Source organism: Misgurnus anguillicaudatus, chromosome 21 (assembly GCF_027580225.2).
Source record: "Misgurnus anguillicaudatus chromosome 21, ASM2758022v2, whole genome shotgun sequence".
Lineage (NCBI taxonomy): Eukaryota > Metazoa > Chordata > Actinopteri > Cypriniformes > Cobitidae > Misgurnus > Misgurnus anguillicaudatus.
Genome location: NC_073357.2, coordinates 58,224,772 through 58,241,032, shown reverse-complemented (window position 1 = coordinate 58,241,032; position 16,261 = coordinate 58,224,772). Strand labels below are relative to the sequence as shown.

At 37.8% G+C, this 16,261-nt stretch overlaps 2 protein-coding genes across 5 annotated transcripts in view; both read right to left on the bottom strand.

The window, feature by feature from the left end:
* LOC141349128 (uncharacterized) overlaps window positions 1-16,261 on the bottom strand; it is a 70,462-nt gene that overhangs the window by 30,969 nt on the left and 23,232 nt on the right. The window lies entirely within an intron of this gene.
* Window positions 9,162-15,919, bottom strand: LOC129451938 (uncharacterized). 2 transcript variants are annotated; one of them, XM_073859455.1, is made up of 3 exons: window positions 15,899-15,919; window positions 14,652-14,814; window positions 9,162-11,516 (listed from the first exon to the last, which is right to left on the bottom strand). In XM_073859455.1, exons 2-3 carry the CDS (start codon window positions 14,725-14,727, stop codon window positions 10,330-10,332), a joined length of 1,263 nt encoding a protein of 420 aa, XP_073715556.1. In that variant the 5' UTR covers window positions 14,728-14,814; window positions 15,899-15,919; the 3' UTR covers window positions 9,162-10,329. The 2 variants fall into 2 exon arrangements, with proteins under 2 accessions (XP_073715556.1, XP_073715555.1); XM_073859454.1 differs by lacking the exons at window positions 14,652-14,814; window positions 15,899-15,919 and adding an exon at window positions 14,119-14,572.

The window sequence follows — 16,261 nt, the reverse complement described above, 5'->3', positions numbered from 1 at the left end:
TTTGAGGCAAAACACAGGGCACTGACGTATTTTAAGATATGTTAAAAAGAGATTTTATTAGTTTGGACTAGGAATGTCCCGATCAGTTTTTTTTTGCCCTCGAGTCCGAGTCATTTGATTTTGAGTTTCTGCCGATACCGAGTCCCGATCCGATACTTCTATAATACATAAAAAAAGAATAAAGAAGAGCGAAAAAACAGAACCAGGATGTTCCTTATGTCATGCCCCACGCGTTGCTGTTTCTGTGTGGAGTCAAAAGAGTCTAACTCTGTACCAGCGCATAACTATTGATGTGTTAAAAAATAATGAGAATATATATAGTATATATGTACAGGGGTAAGTTGTGATTTGTTTTGTGGGGATGACAACTCCTACCTTAGACATGTTGACAAATCACCCACTGTATGTATATTAGGCAACACCCCTGAGTTTTACAAATAACCAATCAGTACCAAATTCATATATGCTTTGTCTCTCTGGATATTTAAGGGAATGATGTAAAATGGTTCAGCGGGACTTTCTATATCTAGAAATGCACCCCAATGATGCTGTATCTTTGATATAGCATCATGTATTTTCATTTTACTTTGAGAAATCTGTAACCAGATTTCATAATTTGCCAGGTATGCATTATTCTCATTTGATTCCATTTGTTTCTTCGTATTTGAATTGGAATGTAAATTGACTTTGAATTATGACCTTCTTACCTGGTTAATAAATTGTTATGTTTGGATTTATTCTGTGGCTACGAAAGTTTTTGACATGATTAGTAAATTACGATGTACCCTTGTTACCGCAATGTCTGAAATCAAGCTAGTATAACAAACCAAAATCCCAGACTAGATGGCATAGTAGTACATCAGCGGAGGATTTTGGAGATCCGACTAGCACTTGCCGTTAGTTTAAGTTAAATTAGATGCGTGGAGGCTAATTTCCTGTTTAGAGTAACAAGTAAATGTTGTCTGACCACTCTAAATCAGATGAGCCTCAGCCTCTGGTTATTTCAATATTAATCTATCTTAGTTGCATATTAAATTATGGCATAATTATACAAAGCTATCATTGGAGAAGACGGTTAGTTTGTTTGATGATAGTGGTCGTGAACCTCTGGATAGAAATAAATATTGCAAATTAAGTTGCACCTCTGAACATATGGTCTAACCTCTAGCAGCGACCAAGCCTGATTCGGTTGTGATCGTGGGCCCGCATGATTATTAAATATTAATAAACGGCTGGTGCGTGAGTCCAAAGCAACATGAGTGGCCGAATGAACGGATGCAATAACAAGTAGGGCTAAACCAGAATAACCAAACATCCACCCAAATTCTGCAACTGTTAAAAGAAATTATCAATCTGATTTATATTAACTTTATCTTGGAGTCAGATAATAATACAAAATCGCATAAATGCCAAAACGTCATCTGCAAGCGCCGGAAAAGACAGAACACGCTATAATCATCGGATTCCGTCGTTGGGCCAAACGGATGGATGGGGTCATGTGATTGGATCGGGATGTCCCTAGTTTGACAGTTCTTTACATTTTAGTCTAGGACTAGTCTATTCCCTGTCCGTTAAACCACCCCATAGAGATGAGAAATAAAAACCTGTTTTGTTCAGCTATGATCAGATGTTAGGCCGAGATTTCGATGTTGTCATGGAAAGGTTGGTTTTTTTTAGTCACATGACCTGCAATCGCTTTCTGCTTCCAGCACTCTGTCTGTAAATAATGCCGGAAAAAATTTATAGTAATAATGCCGGGCGATTTATAGTCGTGCGTAAGTTCTTACCCGTAGCTATGGTGTAGCCTATCCATAACCTGTGCGTAGCTCTGCGTAGCCTAATGTGCACCTCGCAAAAAATTTAACAGCGCGTCAGTTCTACGCGGACCGCAAGCGCTGTGATTGGTACACCACAACCCCTCCTGTCAGGTAAAAAAAACTGCATCATAGGTATTTCCGTTTGCAACGATGAAAAAAATGGTCAAGTTGAGGAGTGATTTAACTCAAACTGCAACAAAAGTCGCTGTTTATTTACTTCCATCATTGCGGTCTTCTCAAATCATACACAACAAGTTGCCGTTTCTTCTTCGCTTGTGGGTTAACTTGCCAAGCATCTTCTTCTCTGACGGTCGTGCTGCTACTGTGGTTACACCCGTGGATACTGCCTACCAGCGGTTTGCGCGTGTGTTTGCACGTCGACGCGGAGGACGACGCAAAAGTATAAATGAAAACCGACACGGAACCTACGCCGTCACGGCTAAGCCGTAGGACCTACGCACGACTATAACGAGCCTTTTACACTGAAACAATGACAAAATAACATGCAACAAATAGCAGTTAATAAAAAGTGCAAAAAGAATTAAATTAACATAAACATGCAGAAGAGTTTTCATGGAAAGACGCGCACACAAATCAATTAAATTAAATCACACCGCCCGAACAACTTTTAATAACAAAGAGCAGCTTATAAAAAAAGTGCAAATAGACCCATTCGTGGTCACTTTTTTTTGCACAATTTGCATATTGCCTCGTTCGTATTTACCGCCTCTCCCTTCTCGTTCGGTCCAAACCCGAAATACTGCCAAACTGCAGAAGTGGTGTTTAAAAAAAAAAATGAGCCAAGTTGAGGAGTGATTTAACACAAACTGCAACAAAGGTCGCTGTTTATTTACTTCCATCATTGCTGGTCTTCTCAAATCATACACAAGTTGCTGTTTCTTTTTTGTTTGTGGGTTAACTTGCCAAGCTTCTTCTTCTTTCACAGTCGCGTTACTACTGTGGTTACACGCGTGAATACTGCGGTCTGCACGTGTGGTTGCACAACGACGCGGACGACGACTCAAGTGTGTAAATGAAAAACGACGGGGAACCTATGCCGTAGGACCTACGCACAACTATAATGCTAAAATGCTGAGTGGTTAGTAACTTTGGAAAACAACTAGCCACTTTGGCTGGTGAGCAAAAAAGTTAATGTCAAGCCCTTTTCATAACACTATATCCTATTATAAATCCTCAAAAATGTTGACAAACTATGAATCATTGGAAAGCTTTAAGAATGTAGTTTTCATATTTTAAAACATTTTGCATTAATAATAATGCAGTGACAGTAATTTTATTATTTGTGATAAGAGCTACCAGTGCTACCTATTCAGAGTCCTGGACTGGGCACAGTTTATGATCAAATTATATTCATATTCAGTACAAAAACCATAAAGTGTCTCTCCAGCTTAATGTAATAATGTAATAAAAGTTCTACGATGACAAACAGACTTTTATTAAACAAGAAATAAAACATTTATTAACAATAAGCTTTTTGTTAGACTGCTTTGTTGAGTGCTCTGTCATCTCCTGTCTTTCTTGGCTCTCTCTCCCTCTGATCGTGCAGGCAGGCGCGCGTCCGCTGCTCAACATACAGATATACATATGCATTGTTGCAAGTTTTTAAGGTATTATAGTAATGAATAGGTTATTTGCATTTTGAGCAGGAAAAGAAGGTCGGATTAATATTCGTTTAGCCAAGACTCATTTGTGTGGTCGAAATGGAAGAGTTTTAACAAGTCTATCTATAGCTATCTGACCGAAGAAGTGACCAGTTCCTATAATGACTGCTGGAATGTTAAAAAATGTCTTTGTTAAATAAATGTAAAATAAATATAGTAAAAGGGACATTCTGAAAATGTAACTTGTGCAATGGGGAGAAAATTGGCAAAATAATTAGACAAATCAAAACTGTCATGTTCCACTGTAACCGTTTTACTTAACTTTAGATTTGATTTAATTTATTATATTAAGTACTTTCTGTAATGCTGCTGTTGTCTAAAATGTATGATTTGTGTAATGCTCTTTTCACATCATCCATACCAATATAAATCACATTGTTCAAAACAACGAGTTAGACTGGAACTGAAAGAAGGGGTTTCATGACCCTTTAAAGGAGCGGTGAACCAAATACTCAATTTTAAAGTGATAGTTTGTTATATAAGAGGTCATCATACTTAAATGAACATCCTGCAAGTTTCAGAACTGAAAATGTCCGAGCACCTCCCCAAAGCCAAATACAACGACCGCTTTTGTAGCCCTGCCCACAGCTTCGCTTGAAACACATGTGTCTCAACAATCAGTAAACATGTCTTTAAAGATTGCCAAATGTAACCAAAATGACTTTCAAATAAATTTTTTCTGAGAGACTTTTATTTTGACGCAGTGATCTATTATGATAGAGTAACCATGGAAACGCAGTTTTCGGTTGTGGAAGAACCGTCTATGGGAAGAACACAGACAGTGGATAACGGAGGCTCAAAACATAACATTAGGAATGCGTGGATAAAGTTTGTTTTTGAAGAAGTTCCAGCTTGCGTGGGGAGTGTTTGTTTACTTTGTGTACCGCAGATTAATTTGTAAATAAGTCGATGCTGGATTTGCAGAGAGACTGTGATTAAAAGCACCACTAATAATGGATCTGACAAAAATGACACAGCAGTAAACACAGTAAGTTTATTTAAGTTACTGCGTTTCACTATTGCTTTGTTAGAAGAGATCGCTTGATATGTCCTGTTGTAACATCCGTGTCTAAACACGTATGTTTGACTGTTTTAATTTACTTAAAACATTAAACGATTAATAAAGGTACAACACTTAACAATACGACTGTAATATAACAATAGAAATATACAAACTTAGTGTTAAAGAAGGACTTACCAGACGCAATTTAGAGTCTGATGCCCGCTTACTGTGTTGTATACGGTAATTTAGGCAATTTGCGTTTGAAAGGTCAAACATTCAACAAAGCTTTTTTATAATATAACTGTGGTATTTAACGTTTTGAGTATATAAGAGCAACCCCACAAGCACAACAGAAATATACAAAGTTATTGATAATGATTTATCAGCCGCAGTTTAGATTCTGATGCGCGCTTACTGTGTTGTTTAGGGTAATTTAGTCACGTCGAGTTTAAAGTTTTGTTTCTACTTTACTATACGTATTGTCATTTATGTGTATCATCTTTAGCACCCAGAATCTTTTGTGGCTCAAACATATATGTGTTCGCCGGCTATTTTTTACACATTAACGCTTTTAAAACATTTACCCACATGTAATGACAAAGAATTAAGCTGTCCAATCATAGCAGTGGGCGTTTACTTCCAAGTTTTCAATGCGGCCGCCCCTTCCAAAGAAGCTTTTCTCCAGAGAGCCACTAATCCATGTTACAAGATAGCGAAAAAATTATTGCTTTTGATGTTTTTGAATGTAAAAACCATGCGAATATCATAAGTAGACATCAGCATAAAACAATAAAATCGACAAATTCACAGCCCCTTTAAGTCAAATCTCACTATAATATTCTAATGATTTTTAACCATGCAGAGCCCGACACTGTACAAACTTTGCCAGTTATTAATGATAAATGAAGATCAGACACAAACCTCTTTGTTGTTGAGTATGTTGAGGTGTTATTGTGAATGATTCAGGATCAGTCTCCTCTTTAACACACTCCATCATTACAACAGTGGATCAGAATAGTAGAGTAGTTGAATGTGTTGTGACAGCAGCTGCTTGTTTGACTTCTTCACAGTATTTATAGATGAACTATGATCAAATAAACATAAAGAGTAAACAATGACAGAATAACATGATGTTTACTCTGTGGTCTACAACACAAACTCTCAGCACTTGTGTTGTTCATCATTGTTTTTAACACTGTTCATTTTAAAGATCTTGTGACAGTCTTTAATTTAGAAATACATAAAAACATTTCATTTTAGGAGTTGCTCTGACATCAGGTTAGGGCTGCATGATATTCAAGGAAAAACCGATATGCGGTAAGTGATGTGCGATACTTTCTGGGAAAATAAAGCGTCACACACTCTCTCTCTCTGCAACTTAAAGCGTAACTGAACCCTAAACCAACTTTTTTAGTTAATGATCTGTAATAATGGGGCTTTATTAGTGCTGTTCATTGATTTTAGTAAGTTTTTTGACATTTGGATATAAAGTGTTTCAATACTACAATATATGGTGTAAAAACGTCTGAGTGCTGCCCTCTTGAGGTTGAACGGTGGCTACTGCAGTTGAATTTCCCTATTGGATGTTGGGTCCAAAAAATAACTTGTGACGTAAGCAGATTCAAGCTCACCACGCCCTTGTTACGATCTCACCACACACTTGTTCATCCCCTCCATCTCCGTTGGGATCTGCCCACTTTTCTTGCATTTTTCAAATATTGCCAGTGGGTGAAGTCACGCTCTGACCAGGGGTTTAGTTCAGGGGGGCAGGGTTTCATATTTTATTGAAGCAGCCCTGGGCACCGCCATTAGCTAGCGGACCCCACCTGCTCTTAGAATTCCATTGACTCCCATTCATTTTGGCGTCACTTTGACAGAGAATAACTTTACATCTGAGGCGTTTAAAGACTCAATTTGTGCATCAATTATTTCTAAAGAAACACGAAAATGTATAAAAGGCTCCATTACCTTGTATCTTACGTTATGGTCCAGTAGAAGCAGTTTTAGTAAAACTATGCTAACGATTGGGTCATAACCACGCGACTCTCTGTCGCACAGTAGAGAAATTACCGTATGGACAGGAGGAGAAGCGCATGTAGAATATGGCGTACTGGCGTTAAACTTTACAATAAATAAATACTATGCAAAATGACAAAGTAATTAATCAGAATACTAAATATACTTAATACAGAATGTACTCCTGTTCACGCTCGCCGTTTCTGCAAGATTCGGTGGGTGATTCAGATTTCTCTCGGCATAGCTATTAGAAGACTTACAATTGTCAGACAAGCTCAGTTTGAGTCTGCGCAGTACGCTCGACCCCCCCGGAAGTGTGAGCTTCTAATTAGCCGTTTCTCAATATGCGTTCTTGTCTGTACTTGCGTTCTTGTGGACTTGTGAAACGTCATCAGTCGGGGCCCAAGCACTGTTCCAATTCAAAGTTCGCATCAAGCCCAAGTTCACATAAAATCCCCGGATGTGTTCTTGATCCGCCTATTTTATCGAGGATGCATCAGAGGAGACTTGTGTGATCCAACAGGAAAATGTGATCATTGTGGACTAGATGAAACAGTTGAACATGTTATTTGTGCATGTCAAAAATATAATAATGAACGAGAAATAATGAGGAATGAACTTAGGAAGATCGGAGTGGTGGAGTTAAATCTTAAAAATATAAAACATAATGGTTTAGAAAGTTTATTTCTTTATCTTAAAACAACAGGGCTGATTGGGAGAATTTAGTGTTTTTTTTTTTTTTTTTATTAACATAATGTAAGGCTGAAACTCTGGTCCATATTCCAATACAGTAGGTGGCGATAATGCACCTTAAAGTTGGTGCTACTCGCCATTAAAAGGAAGAAGAAGAAGAAGAAGAAGAAGAAGGAGGCTGCGTCCGAAACAGCCTACTACTTACTATATAGTAGGCGAAAAGCAGTAGGCGAGGCGAGTAGTATGTCCGAATACATAGTATTCGAAAAATAGTATGCGAAAAGTACCCGGATGACCTACTACTTCCGGCTAGATTTTGCAGTGTGCACACGATGGACGCTTCACTATCCCATGATGCCCCGGGAGAGGAGTTATCCAACGAAGAAGACAAGGCATGCGGTTGTTTTCGCGCTGAAATGACATGACGTGATGACGACGTATGTCACGTGATGTAGCAACATGGCGGATGTAGTACGTCCGAATCTCATTCATACTACCAGGATTCATACTATACAGTACCTACTGTTTTAACGCCAAGTAAGTAGGTACTTCATCTAATTCAGTACCTACTATACAGTATGCGGTTTCGGACGCAGCCGGAGACTTGTGTGGACATATGACAGCGAAGTTTCCCAGAATGCATTTCGCGTCAGGAGTTTGTTCTTCCGAGTCTGAACTTGCAAGTTCGAACTACGAAGGACACAAGTCCTAGTTTGGTGTACTTGGTATTGAGAAACGGCTATTGGCTTCACTTGTCTCCGTTGAATCCAAGGGGGTCGCTGTGTCCATTTATTTTACTGTCTATGGTTTAGTTACGCTTTAAGACATAAACGTCACACATAATTTTATAAAATATTTAAATTATTCAGTTATTGCAATGTGTGCAGCGATACGCACATTGGTGATATTTAGGGTAATTTTTATATATCTTGCTCTTGCAGCCCTACCCTACTAAATAAAAAGCATAAGATGGTGAGCTGGTAACCAGCTACTGCCACCTTAAACCACCTAAACCAGCTACCATCTTATCCTGGTCTTGCTCTGCTAAAAAAACAGTAAAAACCATCACAAAAATTCTATTGGTTTTGTTGGGAATTTTACTGGTTCTAATGGAATATGGACCAAAACACACTACAGTGTATTGGTTTTAATGGTAAAAGCTAATGGTTCCTATTGGTATTTTTAATAGAAACCACTAGAATTTTCTGTAATGGTTTTATTGTTTTTTCAGCAAAAATTTCACATAAATGCAAATTTCGCTGCGGTGAATGGTAAAATAAGTAATTAAGGTTTAAATTTTGATAAAAAAAATCTCTTAATATCACTATGATAAATATGTATGTCGAGTTATAAAACTGTAACGTTAACTGTATGTTTGTTTGAGAAAATAAGCTTAACTGACAAATGTTTGCCGTACTGCACAATAAAATATTACAATATTTTAACGTTATCTAAAGTTGCTTCAGTAACATTTAAGTTGTGGGAGCACATTTGTTAAAAATTAATCATACTTTATATCCTTTAATTTACCTCACAGAGACACCTCAATCGCTCCTCAACCAACAGACGCGCGGCGGCGGCAGCGCACTCCTTATGACGTCACCAGACGACGGGCTCCAAGAAGCGAAATAAATAAAAGTCCCTTTTAATATCTAATATCGTGAAAAGCAGGACAAATAATAAACTATGCTTTACCAATAAACACAAATGTGAATTTGTTCATAAGTGTATATGTATTTTTAAGTATTTTAAATACTTACATGAGGACAACATACAGAAAATGTCAATTCCTTTCTATTGTCTGCTATGTTATATATATGACAGACATATATAATCATATATATAATGACAGACATGGGCAGACAAGCCCTTCTTTTCTCAACATAAAAAAAAACATCATTCATGAAGTTCACTAATGATTAGGTGTCAATTCAAAAGGAAAGAAACACAACACGCTTATACTACATGTTGCATGATTTATTTAAAGGTACAGTTAAAAATCACTACAAAAGATTCACTCTATTAAAATAACATGCTCTAGAAAACGCACAGAAATTAATTTGTTGGGAGAAATGCAAGCAGTTTTTCCACCGGGGCTGGCTCCTGTGCTGAAGCTGCCCTGACTACTGAACAAGAAACAGCCTTAGTGTACAGTCAGTTTATCGCTATTATGTGGTTTGAATGTCAGACAAAATAGCGTCGGTAACGCAAAAAAAATCACTGTTACGATTGGTCATTTCCTCAGAACTTCATTAGTAATGTAATCAAATGCCTTCTTCAACTCAGCCAAAGACTTTTCTTTGAATCTACAAGTCCAGTTTATTTTCCATCTGGCTCAAAATTTGATTGATGGGGTTGAGGTCTGGACTTTGAGTGGTCCAGCAAGAAAAATGACCCAAATGTCCCTATGATGGCCACCACTTTATCTACAAAGTCATCATTATGCTCAATAAACCAGAATAGAGCCATCATAAGGAGATTTAGGTCCCTTTCCCAACTGGCCCAATCAAAGTCCAGACCTCAACTCCACTTTGCATCATGTCTGCATTACCACCTTGAGTGTGCATTATTACAGTAACATCATAACATGAAATAACTAAGGAACTATTAAAAAATAAACCACACCCAAGGTGCTAATGTAGCACGACACAAAACAGAATTACACCGCAGCAGGTGTGCATTATTTTCAAATAATTCAACACAACGGAGTCAACTATTCAGCTTATACCAGTTATCACAAACATTGCTCTGTTGGTTATTTTAAGACATTTGACAGATTAGATGTGCATTTTACAGAAAAATAATCAACACCCATGGAACACTTCTTAACCAATCAGATTAAGAATTCAACAGCCCCATGATATAATACAGCAAAACACGCAGCAGTTTAATAATATAACCCTGAGCAATTCTGGTCACTGGTGAAGTAGTGCATTCAGCTCTATTTTTGGTGGTAACGTGAGCCCATACTGAGCACTGGCCGGGTGTTCGTTCTAGTTTTGGTGTCGACACAGAACCAGCCTCAGTGGAAGAGGGGTAACCATCTGCATGGGCCTAAAGTTCATCTTTGCTCACTCTTTGTGGACAGCACTTTTCTCTGAGAGTCATGTGTGTTTTATCAGCTTCCCAAACTAAAAAAAACCTCTTTCCACAATCTGAGCACTTTAGGATTTTTTTCGTGGATCTCTTGGTGTCGCTTTAGGTCTGTGCCTCTCAGAAAGGCTTTATCACACACAGAGCACACATGTTTTTTCACACCTGTATGCGTTTTCTGGTGCTCCTTAACTTTTCTGTGTGATTGAAAACCCTTTCCACAAACTGAACACAAATACGGCCTCTCATCTGAATGAGTCTTTAGGTGCTCTTTAAACAGAAATGCTATAAAATACTTCTTATCGCACTGATCGCAGCTAAAAGGTCTTTCATTTGAGTGAATCTGCAGATGTTGTTTGAGACTATATGCATGTATGTAACTCTTATCACACAGATGACATGAGAAAGGCCTCTCACCTGTATGAATTCGCATGTGATACCCAAGAACACTTTGATGTTTAAAACTCTTATCACACAGATGGCAAGAGTAAGGTCTCTCACCTGTATGAATTCGTATGTGATCCCTAAGAGCTCCTTGTTGTTTAAAGCTCTTATCACACTGAGGGCATGTGTAAGGTTTCTCTCCAGTGTGAATTCGTATGTGATTTTCTAGATTTGCTTTACCGAAGAAACTCTTTCCACAATGAGAGCAGGTGTACGGCCCGTCACTAATGTGCCGTCTCACATGAGTATTTAAGTTTCTCTTATATGAAAAACTCTTTCCACACTGATGGCATGAGAAAGGTTTTGTCTTAATGTGAGAAATTATATGATTATGAAGATATTCTTTACATGCGTAAGTCTTTCCACATTGAGGGCAAATGTACGGATTTTCAGTACTGTGAGTCTTTATGTGAGCATTAAGTCTTGATTTATTAATGAAACGTTTATCACACTGAGGGCAGGAAAAAGGCCTCTCACCTGTGTGACTCCTAATGTGATCCACAAATGTACTTTTATTGATGAAAGTCTTCTCACAGTGGGAGCATGCGTGAGGCGCCTTAGTGTGAATCCTTAGGTGACGCGTTAGTTTCCCTTTTTTTGAGAAAGTCTTACCACAAAGATGGCATTCAAAAACATTGTTGTCTTCAACTCTTTCTTGGGAGGAATTCTCATCAGTTTCTGAGCAGCTGTCAGTCATAAAATTGTGGTCCTTATGTTCATCCTTCATTCCATTGTGTTCTTGACCTTCTTCTTTCACTTCCAACAAGTCTGAAATAAACAAAGTAACATTTAAAAAAATTCAAATGATAAAAATCTAATTCCAATTTAATAACCACCCGTTTGCCCAATGGTGGAAACCAATCGGCATGGCGAAGGTTCCTTGCGCATTCAGTCTTTTTCGGCCCTTACTTGTTAAAATTACTTTTATTAATGTTACATAATTTTGGTAATTTTATCTGAGTCCAAAAATTAAAATCTTGCTGTTTGTAATATGAATTTAAAGGGACACTCCACTTTTTTTGAAAACATACTTATTTTCCAGCTCCCCTAGAGTTAAACATTTGATTTTAACCATTTTGGAATCTATTCAGCTGATCTCCGGGTCTTCTGTTACCACTTTTAGGCCCTGTTTACATGTACATGGTTATTTTTAAAAACTGAGAGATTTACCTTCGTTTGTGCGCCTCGTTTAAACGCAAACGGAGAACTTGCCTCTGAAACCGATTGTTTCTAAAAACTCCGGCTAAAGTGGAGATCTTGAAAATCTTTGGTTGCACGGTTGCATGTAAACTAAGACAAACGGATGTTTAAGCAGGCAACGTCACAGAGTATGCGCCAGAGCTCGCACCTACGTCTGACTGCTACTCTGAACGCTTCTAAGTTCACATTTATGTTCGTGCAAACTCGTTTCGTGTGTTTGTATTTGCAAATACAGCTGCTCCATTATGTCGAGGAGCAGAGACGAGTGCTTGGAGGTCAGCAATTTTACGCGTGTTTGACTTTATGCGGCGCTGCAAGAACCGACCGACGGATGATGTCAAAGTACCGCGAGAGCGATTCGAAATTAGACCTCTACGTGTGATTCCTCAACTCGCTCTCGCGGTACTTTGACGTCATCGATCACCTACTGCAACAACTCCTCCCTCCAACATGAAGAACCAGTTCGCGTCACCACCAGCGCTGCCGGTGATTGGCTTAGGTGGGCTTGAGCTTCTCTTGATGGCATATATGCACGGGTATGTGTAAATAAACACTTTTCTGAAAACTGACATGTGTGCACGATATTATCTTTGAAACCGGAGAGGTTGAAATGTCCGTTTATGAAAATAGCCGTCCACGTGTAAACATAGCCTTAGGCTGGGCTTAGCACAATCCATTAGGGCTGTTGAAACGAATTTCAGTAATCGAATATAATTCGAATATTAAAAAAATGAATACTAATCGAACGTTTAAACTGCTATTCGAATGGGATTTAAATATTTATTATATTTATTATATTATTATATTTTTTATGTGTTCACTATCTAACGCATTTGCGCTGTTAAATACCGCTAGCTACCTCGACCCGCGTTTCCATCAGCTAATTCATTTGAAACGAAACCAGCAGCAGGGGGTACGTGAGAAAGGGAAAGCAGAGCTGATAGCGATTGCGGAGGAAGGTTATGAGGAAGACGAGAACGGAGCAGCCAAGGTGAAGAGGACACAGTGTCAGGAGAAAACCGCTCTCAGCGCTATGGGCGACCGTTTTGGGAATGTCTTTAATGCTAATTTGTTTGGATAAGTTTGTCTTTTCGACCAGTGACAAAATACTTGTTCAAGATCACACTTCCTCTAAGGTGTGTTTTAATGAAAAAAGAATAGTGAAATTGGAGGCCAGGGGATGTGTGTGCTGTGTGTAAGTATTGTATAACTAATGATGCGATCTACGCAGCCCTCATACGAGAACAAAGAGAACTGTTGCGTTGACAATGAAATTGTTCATTAAAGTTGACAACTTTGTTAATTTTGTGTCTAAGCTTAATCATTCATTAGCAAGAAAGCTATCACCTGCAATGTCTTCTAGTGGACATAATTTAAAACAAGTCAACTATACGAGCTCATAGTGGCATTGGCAACGCATAAGCCCGTTTTTTCAATGTGTGTAGAAAGATACATAGTAAATATTAATAAGTCAAATTTGAGCATTAAATAATCGATTATAAATCGAATATTAAACAAAAATAATGAATGAAATTCGAATGGGATAATAGAGGACAATTGACAGCCCTACAATCCATTGAATCTGATTAAACCATTAGCATTACCCTAAAAAATAACCAAAGAGTTTCTATATTTTTCTTTTTAAAACTTCACTATTCTATAGTGACATTGTGTACCAAGACCGGCGGAAAATTAAAAGTTGTGATTTTCTAGGCAGATTGCTAGGAAATATACTCTCATTCTGGTGTAATAATCAAGGACTTTGTTGCCATAACATTGCTGCAGGAGGAGCAATGATATTACGCAGTGCTCGAAAATAGTCCTCTGGTATTGAAAGTTACTAAGGGGACTATTTTCGGCAGCTGCGTAATATTATTGCTGCTGTTGTTTGTATGTACGATTTGTGTAATGCCCTTCTCACAGCTAGCCTGGTACAACCAGACTCTCGTACATTAATTTCATTTGTACAGAGAGTCTGCCCACGCTCCATTGCAAAGCGTTACTTCCGTTAAGGAGGGTCCTCTGTTAAAGTTTAAAACTATTGGATCTGCCCAGAGTCACTCTGAATCTGCCATAACCAATCGCTAACGTTTGGTCGTGACGTATATCTTGCACCGAAACCGGCCGGAAACAACAAGTAAGAATAATCAGACAAACAAACTTAGCAAACCTGGTTCTTGCTCCGGCTTTAACTTCTGTATATTCGGCACGACCTCAACATCATCGTTCTTAGCCACCCCCATCTGTTCGCTGATTGGTCCTGCAGATTTTTGCAGGAGAAAACGAAACTCTACAGAGCAGACCCAGACGTAGTACTGAAGCGAAATGAAAATTAAGCGGAAGCACATAGGAGGGCGGAGCCAGGCTATCTCACAGCATCCACACCCTTTTAAATAGCACTGCTCAAAACAATGAGGCAGACTGGAGCTGAAAGAAGAGAATTTATGACCCTTTAAGTTAGGGATGCACAATATATCGCATGCAATAGTCATTGCACATCTCGTCAGTGAAGCCGGTTCCTTGTTTAGTAGTAAATCACCATCACCTGCTTTCAGATGAAGCAGCATTTACTACACAAAGATGTATCCTGCAGCCCTAATCTAAGTCAAATCTCACTACAATGTTATAATGATTTTATAACCAAATCCTGACGCTTTGAAATCTTTAGTAGTTATCAATGATGAATCAAGATTAGACACAAACCTCTTTGTTGTTGAGTATGTTGAGGTGTTATTGTTAATGATTCAGGATCAGTCTCCTCTTTAACACACTCCATCATTACAACAGTGGATCAGAATAGTAGAGTAGTTGAACGTGTTGTGACAGCAGCTGCTTGTTTGACTTCTTCACAGTATTTATAGATGAACTATAATCAAATAAACATAAAGATAAACAATGCCAGAATCTTCAATGTAATAACATGACACTGTTAACTCTGTGATCTACAACACAAACTCTCAGCACTTGTGTTGTTCATCATGGTTTTTAAACACTTTTCATTTTAAAGATCTTGTGACGGTGTGTAATATAGAAATACATAAACACATTTCATTTTAGGAGTTACTCTGACATCAGGTTAGGGCTGCACGATATTCAAGAAAAAGCGATATGCTGTAAGTGATATGCGATACTTTCTAGGAAAATAAAGCATCACACACTCTCTCTCTGCAACTTAAGACATAAACTTCACAAATGATTTTATAAAATATTTAAATTATTCAGTTATTGCAATGTGTGCAGTGATACGCACATTGGTGATATTTAGGGCAATTTTTATATATCCTTCAGCCCTACCCTACTAAATAAAAAGCATAAGATGGTGAGCTGGTAACCAGCTACTGCCACCTTAAACCAGCTACCATCTTATCCTGGTCTTGCTCTGCTAATAAAAACCAAGAGACACCATAACAGAAATTATATTGGTTTTATTGGGAATTTTACTGGTACTAATGAAATGTGGCCCAAAACACACTACAATGTAGTGGTTTTAATGGTAAAAGCTAATGGTTACTATTGGTATTTTTAATAAAACCATTAGAATTTTCTGTAATGGTTTTATTGTTTTTTCAGCAGGGTGGCTAGATTTTTCAGAACACGCAATTTAACGGTACAAGTTAAATAAGATGTAAATTTCACATAAATCCAAATTTCGCTGCCGTGAATGGTAAGTTAAGTAATTAAGGTTTAAATTTTGATTTAAAAAATTCTTTCTAAATCTCACTATGATATATATGGATGTCGAGTTATAAAACTGTAACGTTAACTGTAACTTTATGTTTGTTTGAGAAACCAAGCTTAACTGCAAATGTTTGCCGTTGTACAAGAAACTCTCAGTACTTCACAATAAAGTATTACAATATTTTAACATTATCTAAAGTTGCTTTAATAACATTTAAGTTGTGGGAGTACATTTGTTAAAAAATTATCATTATTTATATCCTTTTATTTACCTCACAGAGACACCTCGATCGCTCCTCAGCGTACAGACGCGCGGCAACGCACTCCTTATGACGTCAGCACACGACAGGCTCCACGAAGCAAAATAAAAGTCCCTCTTAATATCTAATTTCGGGAAAGGCAGTACAAATAAAAAACTATACTTTACAAATAAACACAAAAGTAAATTTGTTTGTGAGTGTATATGTATTTTTAAGTATTTAAATACTTACATGAGGATAACATACAGGAAATGTCAATTCCTTTCTATTGTCTGCTATGTTATATATATGACAGACATATATAATGATATATATAATGACAGACATGGGCAGACAAGCCCTTCTTTTCTCAACATAAAAAAACACCATGCATAA